We start from the raw sequence: 15442 nt of genomic DNA, 5'->3' as shown, positions 1-15442 counted from the left end.
ACATACTTAGTGGATAAAAAAGACATGTTCCTTTTCAAAAAATAATCAGTGAAGACCAACTAAAGCACGTAATCACACCTGATCAGTCATGATCATAATCTTTCCGTAGCGTAAGGTCTTCAGGGACTCTGGGTCATCATAGCTCTTCTTGTATTGGAGACCCACAATTTTGATGATGTTGTTGATTTCTGCGTTCTCCATGATCTACAATCAAAACAGGGGTCAACTTCCATTTGTATTCACAAAAAGCAATTTCTAACTAATGAAATATTTTAGAGCCAAGCATAACTAGACAAATAAAAAAAGACCACCTCAGTACTGTATTTTCAGTACAGTGCAATGAATTTTTCTTTTTTATTAAATATCAAAGTATAAACCCATTATTATAGTATTGTCCCATTCTATGGGAGTTTCCAATAATGTTACGCACACACAGAAGTTCTGCACACCCTTACCAAAAAGAAGTATACTTTAAGTTTATTTTTTTAAGCATACTTATAGGAACACTACACTTTTTTTGGAAATAGGCTCATTCTCCAACTCCCCCCGAGTTCATAAGTTGAGTTTTACCGTTTTGAAATCCATTCAGCCGTTCTCCTGTTCTGGCGATATCACTTTTAGCATAGCTTAGCATAGATCATTGAATCCTATTAGACCAATAGCATCGCGTTCAAAAATGACCAACGAGTTTCCATATTTGTCCTATTTAAAACTTGACTCTTCTGCAGTTATATCGTGTACAAAGACCGGTGGAAATGCAAAGCTTCAATTTTCTAGGCTGATAAGATTAGGAACTACACTCCCATTCCGGCGTAATAGTCAAGGAAGTTTGCTGCCGTAATAAGGCCAAAGCAGGAGCAGTAATACCACGCAGCACATGTGCAAATGCTAAACTAGCTGGGAACTCATTTCTGATAATACTCCGCCTGCTTCGGCCATATTACGGCAGCAAACTTCCTTGACTCATTGGTCATTTTTGAACGCGATGCTATTGGTCTAATAGGATTCAATGATCTATGCTAAGCTATCCTAAAAGTGATATCACCAGAACAGGAGAACGGCTGAATGGATTTCAAAACGGTAAGAAAACAAATTATTAACTCGGGGGGAGTTGGAGAATGAGCCTATTTCCAAAAAAAGTGGAGTGTTCCTATAAGTATACTTTATGCAGTAAGTATACAATATAAGTGTACTAGTAGTATACTTAAGTGTACTATTTCAATAATCCTTGGGACTAAATTGGCCCACTTTCTAGTATATAAAAGTATACTATAACAGTAGTAAACTTTGAGTTTACATTTTGAACAAAAAGCTTTAAAAAAAGTATTCATGATAATAAAGGCATAAAAACACCCCAAAGATTACATGTGAAAGCATCTGTTGTTTCGGTTTCTTCTTCACTTATGTTTTGGAAATTCTGTACAGAAGATGTGTAATAGCGCCCCTAGCATATAACAATGAAAACACAGATTCTCAGAGCACAAGTACAGCTCAAATATATTTAGACTTTTTCTAAGTTTACGTCAAGTATACTTAAATGTCATTTTAAGTATATTTCTGAGAAGTACATAAAAAGTAGACTGAACGTATACTTTCCTATTTTTTTGTTTAAAAGAAGTATACTAAAAGCACGCTTGAAAAAAGCATCTTTTGCATTGGGTAAAACAGTACTGCACTTGTTTGGAACATGCATGCTGAACCAAAAGACTTATAAAATCTTGTCATTCTCTATTCTTATTTTTTATCATGGTTTGTTTCTCCACGTCAAGGTTCTTGAAGCTTACCTGTTTGTGTGTGGCCTCCCTCACGTTGAGCATCTTTCCTCTGAGTGGGAACACTCCATATCGATCTCGTCCTATCACTCCTAAACCGGACACAGCCAGGGACTTGGCTGAATCTCCCTCAGTCAGGATCAGAGTGCACTCCGAAGAGTGTTTCCCCCCTACACAACGAGAATTAAGATAAATTAAGCATTTCAAACAGCTTTGTCATATTTACAGTACTTTGAGAATTCATCTGGCAAACACAGAAGCTGCTAAAATAAAACTGCAATCAACAAGTGAAACCGTTTTCACATAAAATGTTTTCACACTGACACTGATTTCCGCATGCAAGTTGCTTGTTCAGACCAGAAAGGCTACACAAAAGATGTGCCATTTGCTTATCAAGAAGCTGATTTATTTGTATTTTGTTCTTTTTTAATAATATTCTTATGTTGGCCTCAGTATTTCATGTGCTATGACTGAAAGCTGTTGCAACTTCCATTTCTGACACTCACTTGTCACAGAGAATAAAGTCAAACAGTCAGTTTTTTTTTTGCTCGGCTTGGTGTGAACAAGTCTAAAAGGCATAATTTTCTTTATGCAAGTTATTATTTTTTTCTAAAGATTTTTTTTGATCAAACATTGGTCAATCTCCTCTTTGGACGTGCATTTAGAGAGAAATGCATCTTTGCGTATTACATAATGAAAGAGTTTTTGTTTTCAATTTGTTTTATTTACAAATTTGTTTTATTTTTTTATTTTACAGCCTTCTATAGATATATTTATCATATTTGTGAGGCATGTATTCACTGAGTTTCGGTTCATTTTCCTGAAGCGCTCCTGAGACGGCAGAAAGTGCATCATGTTTGTTTTCTTTATTTTATAAAAGGTAATGTTTTGTTGATATTGTGAGTGCACACAAATACAAGTGGACCCTTTACAGTTCCGAAGGAAGTTTTACTAAAACGTTTTAATAAAAAACAAAACAAAATATAATTACTTTGCCATTACATACAAAACGAAACTATTTTAATAGCTGAAACAGTAAGTTCTTTTGGGAGAAAAGGGGGAAAAAAGACGTGCTCGGGTCAGACTCGGGCTTTAATGCAATGTGTGCGAAACCGAAATGAACAACTTGTATAAAAAACAAAATCCAATTGCTTATGATAAAATAAGACAAAAATATAGGGATTTGTTTCTGCTCACTTGGATAACTCCATAAACCTGATAGCATTTTGATCCACTGTTATTTGGTTAAACTGTTAAAAATTATGACGTTTTGTCACTATTACTTTTGTCACAATAACAGATATTAAACACGCGAAATGGCAAAACGTTGCAATGGTTTCCAAGCTGTTTCGAGACTTTTAGTGTAGATTATTTAATAATCGTGACAGGCCTATTTATCGTTATCTTTTTAGTTATTGTTCTTTGTGTGAACAGGACTTTAGTCAATTAATCAAATAAATAATCAACATATTATTCAAGTATCAAAATGATCATTAGTTTAAGCCCTAGTTCAATTTATTAAGGATGAAAAAGATTGCGTCCAAAAGTGGAAGTACTTCAAATCTCTATTAACATTTACAGCAGTTTTTGGTGCTGTTGTAAAAAGACTATTTTCAAGCTTTGTTTTATTGTGTGCCTTATGAAAAGAACTCACTACATTAAATATACTGAGATATATACGGTATATTGCCATTCTATGAAGGTGAAACAGTAGCAAAACTCGAGAGCTTGTTGATTTGAATGTGAAAACGTGTCATATTAATATTTGTATTTGTAAGCTGAAATATGAACTCACAGCTCTGATCTGAAAAGCTGAATCTTTGGATTTGCACACAGACAATGATCCAAACACCTGTGTTTTGAATTTGAAGTTGCAAATTAATAGCTACAAATGTGTAAAGTGATATCCACACAAACAAATGACAGACGCAAGTGTGTACGACATATTTGCTTTCGCACTTAACTTCAGTTTTACTGTACAACCTCAAGTCAGCACTTACAGCCTCTCAGATCTGGCAGTACAACTTCAAATCCTAGCGCTTTGACTTTTGCTGCTCTTTTTCCGATATTCCTGTTGCAAAACTCACTCGTGCACTTGTACATGCAGAGGTGAGAGAGCAGAGCCGGGGGCGGGGCTAGGGTGGGAATGAAGTCATTTTATTGGTCGATGCCTGACCAATGAACAACGCTAGCCATCACAAATTGCAGTGCAGTTAGAAACATTTTTAATGCATATGTATCCGTTTTTAGTAAAACACTGGAAACTATTTTCATTGAATATCCTTAGCTTTTAGGTAATTTTGCACTGCATTCATCTTGTCATTCAGTTATAATCTGCTAAACAAATAATGCAACATTTTTCATATGTATGTCCTATTGCATATTGCAGAGTAATATCGCTGTACCAGAACCGCTGAGAAACAGAGTTGCGACATGCTTTGATCTCGCCGCCACGCGGTTCATGGAGCTCTCAATAGTTCCAAAAACTCTGCGCTGTAAATACTGTATATTTGAATGGGATTAGTCAGGACACACAGGAGTTTCGCTGTATTTGCAGCAATTTCTAGTAATTATTAACACATAATGTGCATTGATTATGTTACTAAATAATATGCACAATAATTATGATGGTCATTTAAAATTAAACATTTTGTAATATGCCTATCGTTTATATAACAATTAGTGTAGTATTTAGGGTTAAAATAGAGAAAATGTTTTTAAATTCCAGTGCAAAGAGGCAAATTAGAGGCATTTAGTGGCTAGAAAGATAATATTCATGTGTAATGTCATGGTTTAACCACTAGATAGATAAATACTTTATCTCTACCCAGCAAACACAGAACATTCTGGGAACGTTCCCATATGGTTCCCATTTGGTTATTTTTTTCGGAAACCAAATGAGAACGTTATTTTTAGGTTTTAATTTTATAACCTACAGAGAACGTTCCCAGAACGTTCCCTGCAGGTTATTTTTAGTTTTTATTTTATAACCTAAAAAGAACCTTCCCAGAACGCTCCCTGCAGTTTTTTGTAGTTATTACCATGTAAACGAATTAAAACTTTGCAGATGACTCTGATTTTTCTAATGCTGAAATGTATTTTTTTTCATCATAAACAAACTAGAATCTCATGTCCGAAACAAGCTTTTAATAAATTACATCAAAGTGGTCAAACCGCATTATAATGATAATATAATTTTAATTTTATAGCTAAAATAAGCCAAGGTTAAGTGTATGAAAATCATATTATAAACACTGTTTATTTCTTTACTCAATCACACGCTTTCTCCTGTCCTCAACATAAAGCGGCGCGCTTACGTAATTTAAAAAATCATTTCATCACGGTCATTTCGTTTTACTGACTGACTAAAGTTTGTTGATTGATCTCTATAATAGATAATTCATTATAACTAATATATATATATATATATATATATATATATATATATATACGAGAGTAAATATTGTTATTTTAGGGAGATTTGACACGTCTTTACATATGTTAACCATAATATTAACCAAGAAGTTTTCGTTCAGTGACCAAAAGAGGGAAGCACATCATCGTTAATTCAGTGGTAAGAAACGAATGTAATGTTTTCCTAGTTAAAGTCAAATAAATGTTATTCGTTTTTAATGTCTGTAAAAAATTAAATAAAAGAAGCGGAACGCTCCCCTAACCTAAAAAGAACGTTCCGGGAACGTTCTAAGACGTTCCGGAACGTTCCCAGAACGTTCCCCTAACCTTAAAGGTGCAGTGTGTAATATTTAAGATTATCTCTAGACAGAAATGCAATATCATATACATAACTATGTTTTCAGGGGTGAATAAAGACCTTACTTAATTAACCATTATGTTTTTATTACCTTACAATTACCAGTTTATATTTACATACACCGCGGGTCCCCCCACATGGAAGCCGCCGTTATGTTTCTACTGTAGCCCTGAAAGGACAAACTGCTCTACAGATCACGTTTCATCACTGCTGTTCTTGGGAAAAAACACTGACACAATGATGAACAAGTAACTGCAATATTCACAATAACATCGTTTTATTGAATTATCAAGTAAATATAATTCTCTTATTTACGTTTTAAAAGAAACTTCGTTATTCTTTGCTGTCTGAAACGACGACATCTTAATCGCGTGTCGGTTGCCGTAGTTTCTGTAAAGGGAGGGGTGAGCGGTGGACGGAGCCGTTGGTTGCAATCAGGTTGCAATTCAAAACTTAACCGCTAGATGCCGCAAAAATCTACACACTGCACCTTTAAGAGAAAATTCTAGTTACGTAAAGAAAACTTTCCTGGCTAACCAATAGAGAACGTTCTTTGGAACGTTCCGGGAACGTTTTGGGAACAAAAAAACTAACGTTCCCAGAACGTTCTGGGAACCAAAAATTGTTAGCTGGGTAGTTGCTCAAAACAGTATTGCTGGTCATAACTGCTTATTTTTTAATATACATTTAGGCATTATCAAGCACTCGATTTTTTTAATTGTTGCATTTAAAAAGGTTCATTAATGACATCTAATGTTATGATATTTATGCTTATAAGCATAACCACAAGTGAATACTAATAAAGACAAGCAAATAAGGAATTTAACCCAAAAAAGAAGTTTAAATTATATTTGAAAAAATAATAAAAACAACAGAGTTATATGGCAACTCTTGTACAGCGATATTCATTGGTCAGTCATCGACCAATAAAATGACTTCATTCCCACCCTAGCCCCGCCCCGGCTCTGCTCTCTCACCTCTGCATGTACAAGTGCACGAGTGAGTTTTGCAACAGGAATATCGCAAAAAGAGTAGCAAAAGTCAAAGCGCTAGGATTTGAAGTTGCACTGAAAGATCTGAGAGGCTGTAAGTGCTGACTTGAGGTTGTACAGTAAAACTGAAGTTAAGTGCAAAAGCATATATGTCGTACACACTTGTGTCTTTAATTTTGTTTATGTGAATGTCATTTTACACATTTGTAGCTATTAATTTGCAACTTCAAATTCAAAACACAGGTGTTTGGATCATTGTCTGTGTGTGCAAATCCAAAGATTCAGCTTTTCAGATCAGAGCTGTGAGTTCATATTTCAGCTTACAAATACAAATATTAATATGACACGTTTTCACATTCAAATCAACAAGCTCTCGAGTTTTGCTACTGTTTTACCTTCATACCATTCAGCCTAAAATAAAATACAGATATGATTTTTAGACTGTATGACCAACCCACCCTAATGAGCAGACCATGCTGATCCAGTTGTGACAGCTGAAGAGAGCAAAGTGGTTTATCTGTCATGGACCTACCAGCATCATTGGCGTCATCTAGTTTGGGGATCCCTTTAATCTTGCTGTGTTTGACAGAGGAGCATTTCTTGTTCAGCTGCGTCTGGGCCTTAAACTTCACCCAGTTCAGAATGCTCTCCACAATACCACAGTTTGTAGCCTACGATTGGACAAATCAATCAGACATCGACACACATTAAATTCACATTAAACTTGTTTTCTTGTACACAATTCACTGGCCACAGCTTCAGCTTTATGCTGACTTCAACAAATGCAATTATAATTGTTATGTCTATAAAGCTAGAAGCTCTTGATAATGAGAAGCACTCTAAAATGAACTTACAGCTCTGATGAATTTCTCAGAGAGAACACATTTGGAGCCAAAGCTTTTGGTCTGTAGAGTCATGTTCTCCTTGGTCTGAGAGTCAAAGGTTGGGTTCTCGATCAGGGCATTCACAAACACCCACAGATGGTTTTTAACCTGAAATTAAAAAAGATTCTCTTAGATCTGTTAAGAGACCAAAGAAGCAAACATTCAAGTGCCTGTATAGGTATTTTATCATATGAGCATGATGAACTGTAAATATACACCTGGAATGGTTTCACAGTGACTCCAGCTTTGTTCTTCTTCTTCACCACTTCAATCAGTTTCCCCACTATTTGGTCCACAACATAGTCAATATGTCTTCCTCCCTAAAATATCACACAGCTCATGAGTATCACATGACTTTAAAAGAAGCATCAGAAGCAACCAGTACAGCAGACTATTGCAGAGCATGCTATTTGATGTTTTTACCGTTTAGTGTTTTACTGGTGCAACCCTCTAAATTTAGCTCCTTTTAAGCACCACTGCCCTCCCCAGTTTCAGTAATGAGTAACAGTGTTTTACAAACCTTGGTGGTGGCAATGCTGTTGACAAAGCTGATTTGCTGGAAGCCCTTCTCACTCATAGTGAGACACACTTCCCAGCGCTCATTCACTGACTCATTCACCACCTTCAGAGCAACGCCCGTCTCATCCAGTTTATCCTTCACATAGAGATCCACATAATTGCGGAAACCATTCACCTGCAGCAAGCGACACAAACGCAGATGCTCATTAGGGAGATGGCTCTTTAAAAATGTTTATCTGTTATGCTTTTATGCTTTTTCTGTTATGTCTGTTAGCTTTAGCAAAACATTTCATTACATTGATGCATACCTGTCAACATGCATTTTGCGTACCAAAATATAGGAGATGGTATCGGAATAGGGGTGAATCGTATCGCTTCACATTGCATCGCATCGGTTGCTGTTTCATATGTATCGTGTTGTTTGCCTTAGTTATGGACATGTATATCTTTAGTAAGGGATAATCAATGGCTTGCCCTGCATTAAAAGGATTTTAAATGCACGATGTGGAGGCATAGAACTGCCCGACGCGAAGCGGAGAGAGAGAGTATAATATAATGTAGCGATCTAGTCTCTCTCTCTCTGTGTGCGTTTGTGTATGAGAGATGTGTGTTGTTTAGTGTGCATCAATTAAAGCAGCGCATTAATATAGAACAGAGTATTAAACTGACTTGGAACTACCTGTGCATTTAACGGTTCTACTGCATACCTGCCAGCCAATCAGGATCCAGTATTCAAACAGACCATGGAATACGATTTTATAACGCATTAGCATCTTGCAGATCCTCTAGTTCACATTTACAAACTGCGTGTTTTCTGCATAAAAATAAGGGTTGATTTTCACTTTGGTGAATTCATTCTCTGTCAGCAGATGGCGCTTTTAGGACGGCAAAAATATAGCTGTTTCCCTGGGAATCTCCCCTTAATCTCCCCCGGAGATTAAAACTGATAGAAGATTGAAATTAAAGTCTTCCATCCAGCTATTGTTAAATTTACATGTATATTTTGTTTTGTTTTTTAGTGTACAATAGGGGTGGAACGGTTCACAGAAGTCACGGTTCGGTTCGTACCTCGATTCAGACGTCACGGTTCGGTATGATTTCGGTACAGTGGAGGGAAAAGCAAAACAAAAATGCAGAAGGCAATTAGATGTATTTCCACTCACATACCCAAACAACCGCTGAACAACGGCAACACACAGTCCTCGTCTTTTCCACCACTCTCTCGCCTGTACTACTGTAACTGACTGGAAAAGCGAAGTTTTCCCAAACTTGCGATCTAAGGGGCCGTTCACATGTCGCGCATAAAAACGCGTGAAAAACGCTAGGCGCGCCTCTTTCTTCAACAAAGCGCTCGGGCGCTTGCGCTCCGGAAGCGTCTGCCGTTTCTAAGCAACCATCAGCTGCGCTCTAGCTCCAAGCCTATGCGTCTCCATGCATTGTTTCTTCTATTAGCGTCAAAATAATGGGGGCTTGGCAAATCATAAAGTTCAGGAAATCCCTGGACCACAATGATGGACCGTCGAGCTGACAAAAAATTGCAGAGTGCCAGAGAATGTAGACGGGCTCTGATAGACCGCATACATAGGCGGAGCTCGGCTGCATCGACGCCAATCAGAGCTTCAGAGCTAAAGCGGGGCTAAATATTAGCTGTCCCTAAAGAACCCGCGTATCTAACAGTAGTTCCGCATTACATTAATTATTTTGCAGGCAAGTTTTTTTTTTATTTTCATACCGTGTATTCTCCGTTTAAATTCATGCACCGAACCGTGACCCCCGTACCGATTCGGTTCGAAACGAATACATGTACCGTTCCACCCCTAGTGTACAAGTGCATACACTGCAAAAATGCTTTTCTTACTTTTTTTTTCAGCCAAAATATCTAAAAATTCTTAAATCAAGAAGCATTTTCTAGATGAGTAAAAATTGTCTTGTTTTCATGAAAACAATTCAAAATTAAGTGCATTTTTGCTTGCAACAAGCAAAATAATCTGCCAATGTGGTAAGAAAAATAAGCTTGTTATCTGTCGGAAAAAAATATTTTTTGCTTACCCCATTGGCAGATTATATTGCTGGTTGTAAGCAAGAACTACTGAAAACAAGAAAATAATTTTTATTTGTCTAGAAAATCCTTCTTGATTTAAGAATTGTTTGTTTGCATTTTTTGCAGTGTAGTGTATAATAAATACATAATTGTATTTATTCGTAATTATAAAATTCTACCTTTTGTGTTTAATATTATCTGTTATGCACCAAGGGTCTGAGAGTAACGCAATTTCAATTCTCTGTATGTCCTGTACATGTGGCAGAATTGACAATAAAGCTGACTTTGACTTAGACTCTATAGTGTTGACAGGTATGCACTGATGTCAAGAAAGCACATAACCTTTTTTTTTACATATAGAAATGATAGGTAGGTGACTTACAGGTAGCTTCTTTCCATTGAGCATGACTTTAACGCCCTTGCAAGAGCCGGCCACATCATATGCCCTGCGTGTCAACAGAGCCACAATGTCCTTGTCTAGTTTCTCCATCTTGAATTTGGCCAGATCAGGCTGGAACGTGACACTTGTGTAATCTTCACCATCAAAGTACTTGATCTTCGCCTCACTGGTCTTTCCCATGTTGTCCTGCCATGTCTTTGGAAGAATCGGGACGAGAAAAACTTTAAGTAAATGTGTAAGACATCAAGATAGCTGTTGTTTTATGACAACCAACACGGATTTCCTGTTTTCCAAATTTAGAAAATGGTTGTACCTGTTTGAAGCTCCGTTTGTACTCCTTACAGGCCGTCTCCACTGTAAACTTTGTGCTGAATATGTTACACAGTTTTGCACCATATCCGTTCCTGCCACCTGAAAACCATCAGATTAATAATAATTAGTTACATTTATATAGCTGGTGCTTTTTGACAGCATAGTGTCCCCATTAGTAGATCTCATGATGCTATAGTCATGATTATTAATGGCAATAATACAAATTAATTTGTAAGAAGCAACTGTGTCATATTCTTTATGCAGCTACAATATTCAAAACGTTATCACTGCAAATAATGTTTTTTACGTAGATTTTTTTATCTTGTTTTCAGACAAAATATCTAAAAATTCTTCAAGAAAGATTTTCTAGACAAGTAAAAGTCTTGTTTTCAGAAAAAGAAGTCAAAATTAAGTGCATTTTTGCTTGAAACAATTAAAATAATATGCCAATGGGGTGAGAAAAATAATCTTGTTTTCTGTTTGAACCAACCCCATTAGCAGATTATTTAGCATGTTCTAAGCAAAAACTCACTTAATTTTTAAAGACTATTTTTTTTCTGAAAACAAGAACATTTTTACTTGTCTAGAAGATCCTTCTTGATTTAAGAATGTTTAGATATTTTGGCTGGAAACCAGACAAAAAAATCTAAGTAAGAAAAGCATTTTTGCAGTGATTGCAGTTTTATGTTAACACATAAAATTAAAAATAAGACAGAGCCTAAACATTTAACTACAAATTCTTCTTAGCAACATGAAAAACAAAAGCTGTTATTGAAACTATGAATAAATTATACACAGAAAGCGAGCAACACAGTAATATTAGAACACTTCAACTTCAACACAGAACTAATCACTTAAGTTCACTCACTGCAGGTTTACAGTTTCACATGATTGTTTGAGACAATATGCAGTCTCACAAACAATTCTGTTATAATCAATGACCTGTCTACACTGCAGAATAAATATTTTATTGACACTGTCAACAGCTTGTGAATGCAGAGCTAGCAAATCCAAAACATTTACATTTACATTCAGTCATTTAGCAGACACTTTTATCCAAAGTGACTTACAAATGAGGACAATAGAAGCAATCAAAACCAACAAAAGAGTGTTATGACAAATCTTGGTTAGCCTAACACAGCACAGCCTTCCGTTTGAGCCTTCTGTTTCATCACTTTCACTTTAATTCTTCTGCAATGACACGTACGCAAAACTGAGCATCCAATCAAGAGTTTTCACTCGTGTCGACGGCCCTGATGCCAACAACATTGAATTGGGGAAACTCAGGCCGACGTGAGCCCACCGTGTATCCAACTGATGAACAGAGGTGTGACGTGCGCTTTTTTTTGTTTGGTTTTTTTTGTCGTTAAAGACTAATTTTGCAGGACCATCACCTTAAACTCAACTTTGCCAAGGCACATCTGCTTGTGGTTTCAGCTAACCCATCATTTCATCACAATTTCACCATCCAGTTTGATGCATCAACTGTAACTTCTTTGCTGAATTTCTGACAACTTTGGTAAAACTGCCCGGTCATGCAGATTTGCTTTTGTACAACATCAAGAAGATCAGATGAACTGCTTATTGAAGCTCTTGTTCTGTCCAGGCTGGACTATTGGAATAACCAAACCTAGTGATGCCATGTAGACAGAGAAGAGAAGTGGTCCAAGAACTGAGCCCTGTGGCACCCCAGTAGCTAGATGTTGCAACTTCAACCCTCCAAGATACCTTGAAGGACCTATCTATGTGTGGTTTCAGGGTTGACAGGGGTTCACAGAAGGACCTGATTTTTTTGAGTTTGATGTGTGCAAGTCTGCAGCCTGAGGTTTATGTAGATGGACATTGAAGTCCCCAAGCATAACTTGAGGAGTACCATCTTCAGGAAATGTTGACATCTAATTCTTCCAAAAAGTTCCCTAGTTGTCCTTAGCTGGGCTCTACAGTGTGACCATTTTACTCGCATTTGCGACTGAAAACTACTGCATGCAACTATGAAATTTTTTTTAGAAGCACCATGTGCGATTGACCCCGTTAGTATATTTGTGTTGGTGCTGAGAGTAGCTTCAACGTGTTTTTGCAACGTTGAGTAACGTATCAGACATATCTCACGAATCCTTTCATAAGCAAAGTGTAGAGAGAGTGTAAATAAGAGATTCATTGTGCAGTGTACAGAGCTTCGTTGGTTATAATCGAACTTTGTGAGATTCCGATAAACTAAGATGAGTGACAGCTTTATGAGTGAAAGTATTTTTTCAGTTATTTAAATCATTTTATATTTCTGTATTCAAAATTGTATATTTAAAACATTAATCTCAACATGAATTTATGAATTTGACTGCACTCATGCCACCTCTTAGCCTCATTAAACATATGAAAACACATCTACAAGCCACTTCTGTAGTACAAATTAATTGTGTTTATACTAATTTCATTTGATTGGTCACTTCTTATCCTACTTGTTCTTATTCTGTTGTTCTAATTAGAAATTTTAAAAAGCTTAAAAATATATAATTTTTTACAACTTTGACAAGATGATATACTTTTAATAAAGTTAGAAAAATGTCATTACAAAGGTAAAAACAAAAATCCCCTGTAAATCACTTTAAGGCGTCAAATATCACCTCGTAATAGGAAAGGTAAATTTTTTTTATCAGATTTTTTTTATTATTGTATAGAACGTGCTCCTAAAAACTTGACTGTGCTCCTAAAAAGAAAAGTAAGCGTAGATCCCCGCTTAGGGTCGATAAACAACTACAAAATGGATTTTAAGAGGATGGCTAATAGTACCTAAATGTGATTTAAAGGAGCTGCATGGAATTTGTAAACATAAAAATCAATCATAAAAATCTTAAAAGGGAGGAATAAAAGCGATACTTATGTCCTTTGTCTGTGTCCTTGCTTGGTGGAGTCACACAAGTAGCATTGCTGATCTGTACACTGTTCGGTCTTCCCACCGAACCCATCTGACAAAACTGTTTATGAATTCAGCTGAACAAGCTGCAAGCGCACGACACTGACAAAATACGCAATGAAGCAACTAATGAGAGGAAATAAATACACTTACACGCTTTTAACTTCCTCTGATTGACTGCTTCTCTCAAAGTATTTCTTTGCACCGTCTTTTGTTGGCACTTGGCAAGGCAAGGTACGCGATAAAGCATGAGACTGAATGAATGCTAGCATGTCTCAACACAGTAATCAAAACAAGCATTTGCTAGCAATGACACTGCGCTAAAATCAAATAAGACAAGAAATAAATACACTTACATGCTGCTTTAAATTTTCACTGATTGACTGAAAATTTAAATTTGTTTTTAAACAGTCAGTGACCTTTTGCTGAAAAACCTTAAAAGTAACTAAGTCAAATTTTATTACGTTTCCCTGCAGAGATCACCCCGTTCTGCGGTTTTAAAGGACTGTGGGACACAAGCAGGACAGAGCCCATCTCTTGTCTAATAACTTCAAGTTTTCTCCAAATTTAACAAAGCTACTGTATAACAGCTAATTCACACCAGCAAGACATTTATATTGGATGTTGCATTGCCGGGGAAAGTGAAAATGAATTAACAGTGCGTGTGAAATTTTCTGTACTATGGAGCTCACACTGGTTTTGGTGTTCAAAAAATAGACATCAGAAAAACAATAAGAAGAATTTGCTCTTACCACTAGTAAATCTGTTCATACAACTTCATTTGTGGCCTCATTTCATTAATTCTTTACCTTGTTAAAGTAAAATTGAGGAACGAATTTGAACTAAAACGAGAAAACAACTTCTTAATTTGTGGTTTTGATATCTCAGGGCTCCATACAAATAAACTTGACTGGATTAACTTGTCTAACAAGCACAAACATACTAAATGTGAATGGCAAAACTTCCAACCCTGTAGCGTCACATGTTGTTGTGTTTGTTTATTTAACTATTAATTAGAATGGAAATCTATTTACTAAATGATGAATTAAGATAACTGCCTCAAATCCTCAGGCATGTGATTGGCTACGGACAAAAAAGCAGGAAAATATACTAAGACAACCCCCCCACGCCGATCAAATTGTTTTTAAATCAATAAACTCCTTTTAAAATTAATATTTTGTGTCAAATTATCGATTTATTTTGTAGGTATTGAAATAAGCCGGATAATGTAGAGTTTGTCTTACATGTGCTTCATGAGGCACAGACGCGCGGTCTCTTGCTCTCTCTCTCCCTCTGTCATGCACGCGCTACGCGGTCTCGCACTCACTCCCTCGCTCTAGATTCCGGGAGAAACTATTTGCGGCCATCAGATTCAGTCAGCTATATATGTAATATAATAATTCAAATATAATTATTGATTTTTCATTAGACTATTTTTTGGTGCCCCCTCAGCACTCGGTACCCTACGCACAGTGCGTGATGCGCGTGGTGGGAGCGGCAGCGCTGAATGAACCTTATTGAAAAGTGTTAACTTACCATCTTATCAGTTAACGGTTAATAATCGGATAATGATTTGCGGTTGTCGGTTGGGAAAATTAACCGAAATGAGCATCCCTAATAGCTAACAAATACAAGTAAGTTAAAGGTTGTATCAGCGATTTCTAGCCTGAAACATAAAGTGTCAATTTCAGCTCACCTTTCATCACGATCCGCTCGCTGCCTGCCCCATAAATTGTCTGTGAAAAAACCGCGTCTCTCTGGTCAGCCTAGGGTCCGAGATATGCCAAAAAAAACAATCGGCACTACCAACCTTTCCACAGATAAACAAACAGTGTTCCA

At 36.5% G+C, this 15442-nt stretch overlaps 1 protein-coding gene across 2 annotated transcripts in view; it reads right to left on the bottom strand.

Moving 5' to 3' along the window:
- The window catches only part of top2b (DNA topoisomerase II beta), a 46979-nt gene that overhangs the window by 22239 nt on the left and 9298 nt on the right, over nucleotides 1-15442 (bottom strand). For both annotated transcript variants that reach the window (XM_073821744.1, XM_073821745.1), the window contains exons 6-13: nucleotides 10694-10791; nucleotides 10363-10575; nucleotides 7941-8114; nucleotides 7639-7740; nucleotides 7391-7528; nucleotides 7069-7207; nucleotides 1785-1942; nucleotides 79-204 (exon numbers count right to left, since the gene is read on the bottom strand). In XM_073821744.1, coding sequence (XP_073677845.1) covers nucleotides 79-204; nucleotides 1785-1942; nucleotides 7069-7207; nucleotides 7391-7528; nucleotides 7639-7740; nucleotides 7941-8114; nucleotides 10363-10575; nucleotides 10694-10791 — 1148 coding nt within the window. The remainder of the gene's footprint in view (nucleotides 1-78; nucleotides 205-1784; nucleotides 1943-7068; nucleotides 7208-7390; nucleotides 7529-7638; nucleotides 7741-7940; nucleotides 8115-10362; nucleotides 10576-10693; nucleotides 10792-15442) is intronic.

This window comes from Garra rufa, chromosome 17 (genome assembly GCF_049309525.1).
Source record: "Garra rufa chromosome 17, GarRuf1.0, whole genome shotgun sequence".
Classification (NCBI taxonomy): Eukaryota; Metazoa; Chordata; class Actinopteri; order Cypriniformes; family Cyprinidae; genus Garra; species Garra rufa.
Note: the sequence above shows the minus strand (reverse complement) of the source record. Positions and strands in the feature narration are given on the sequence as shown.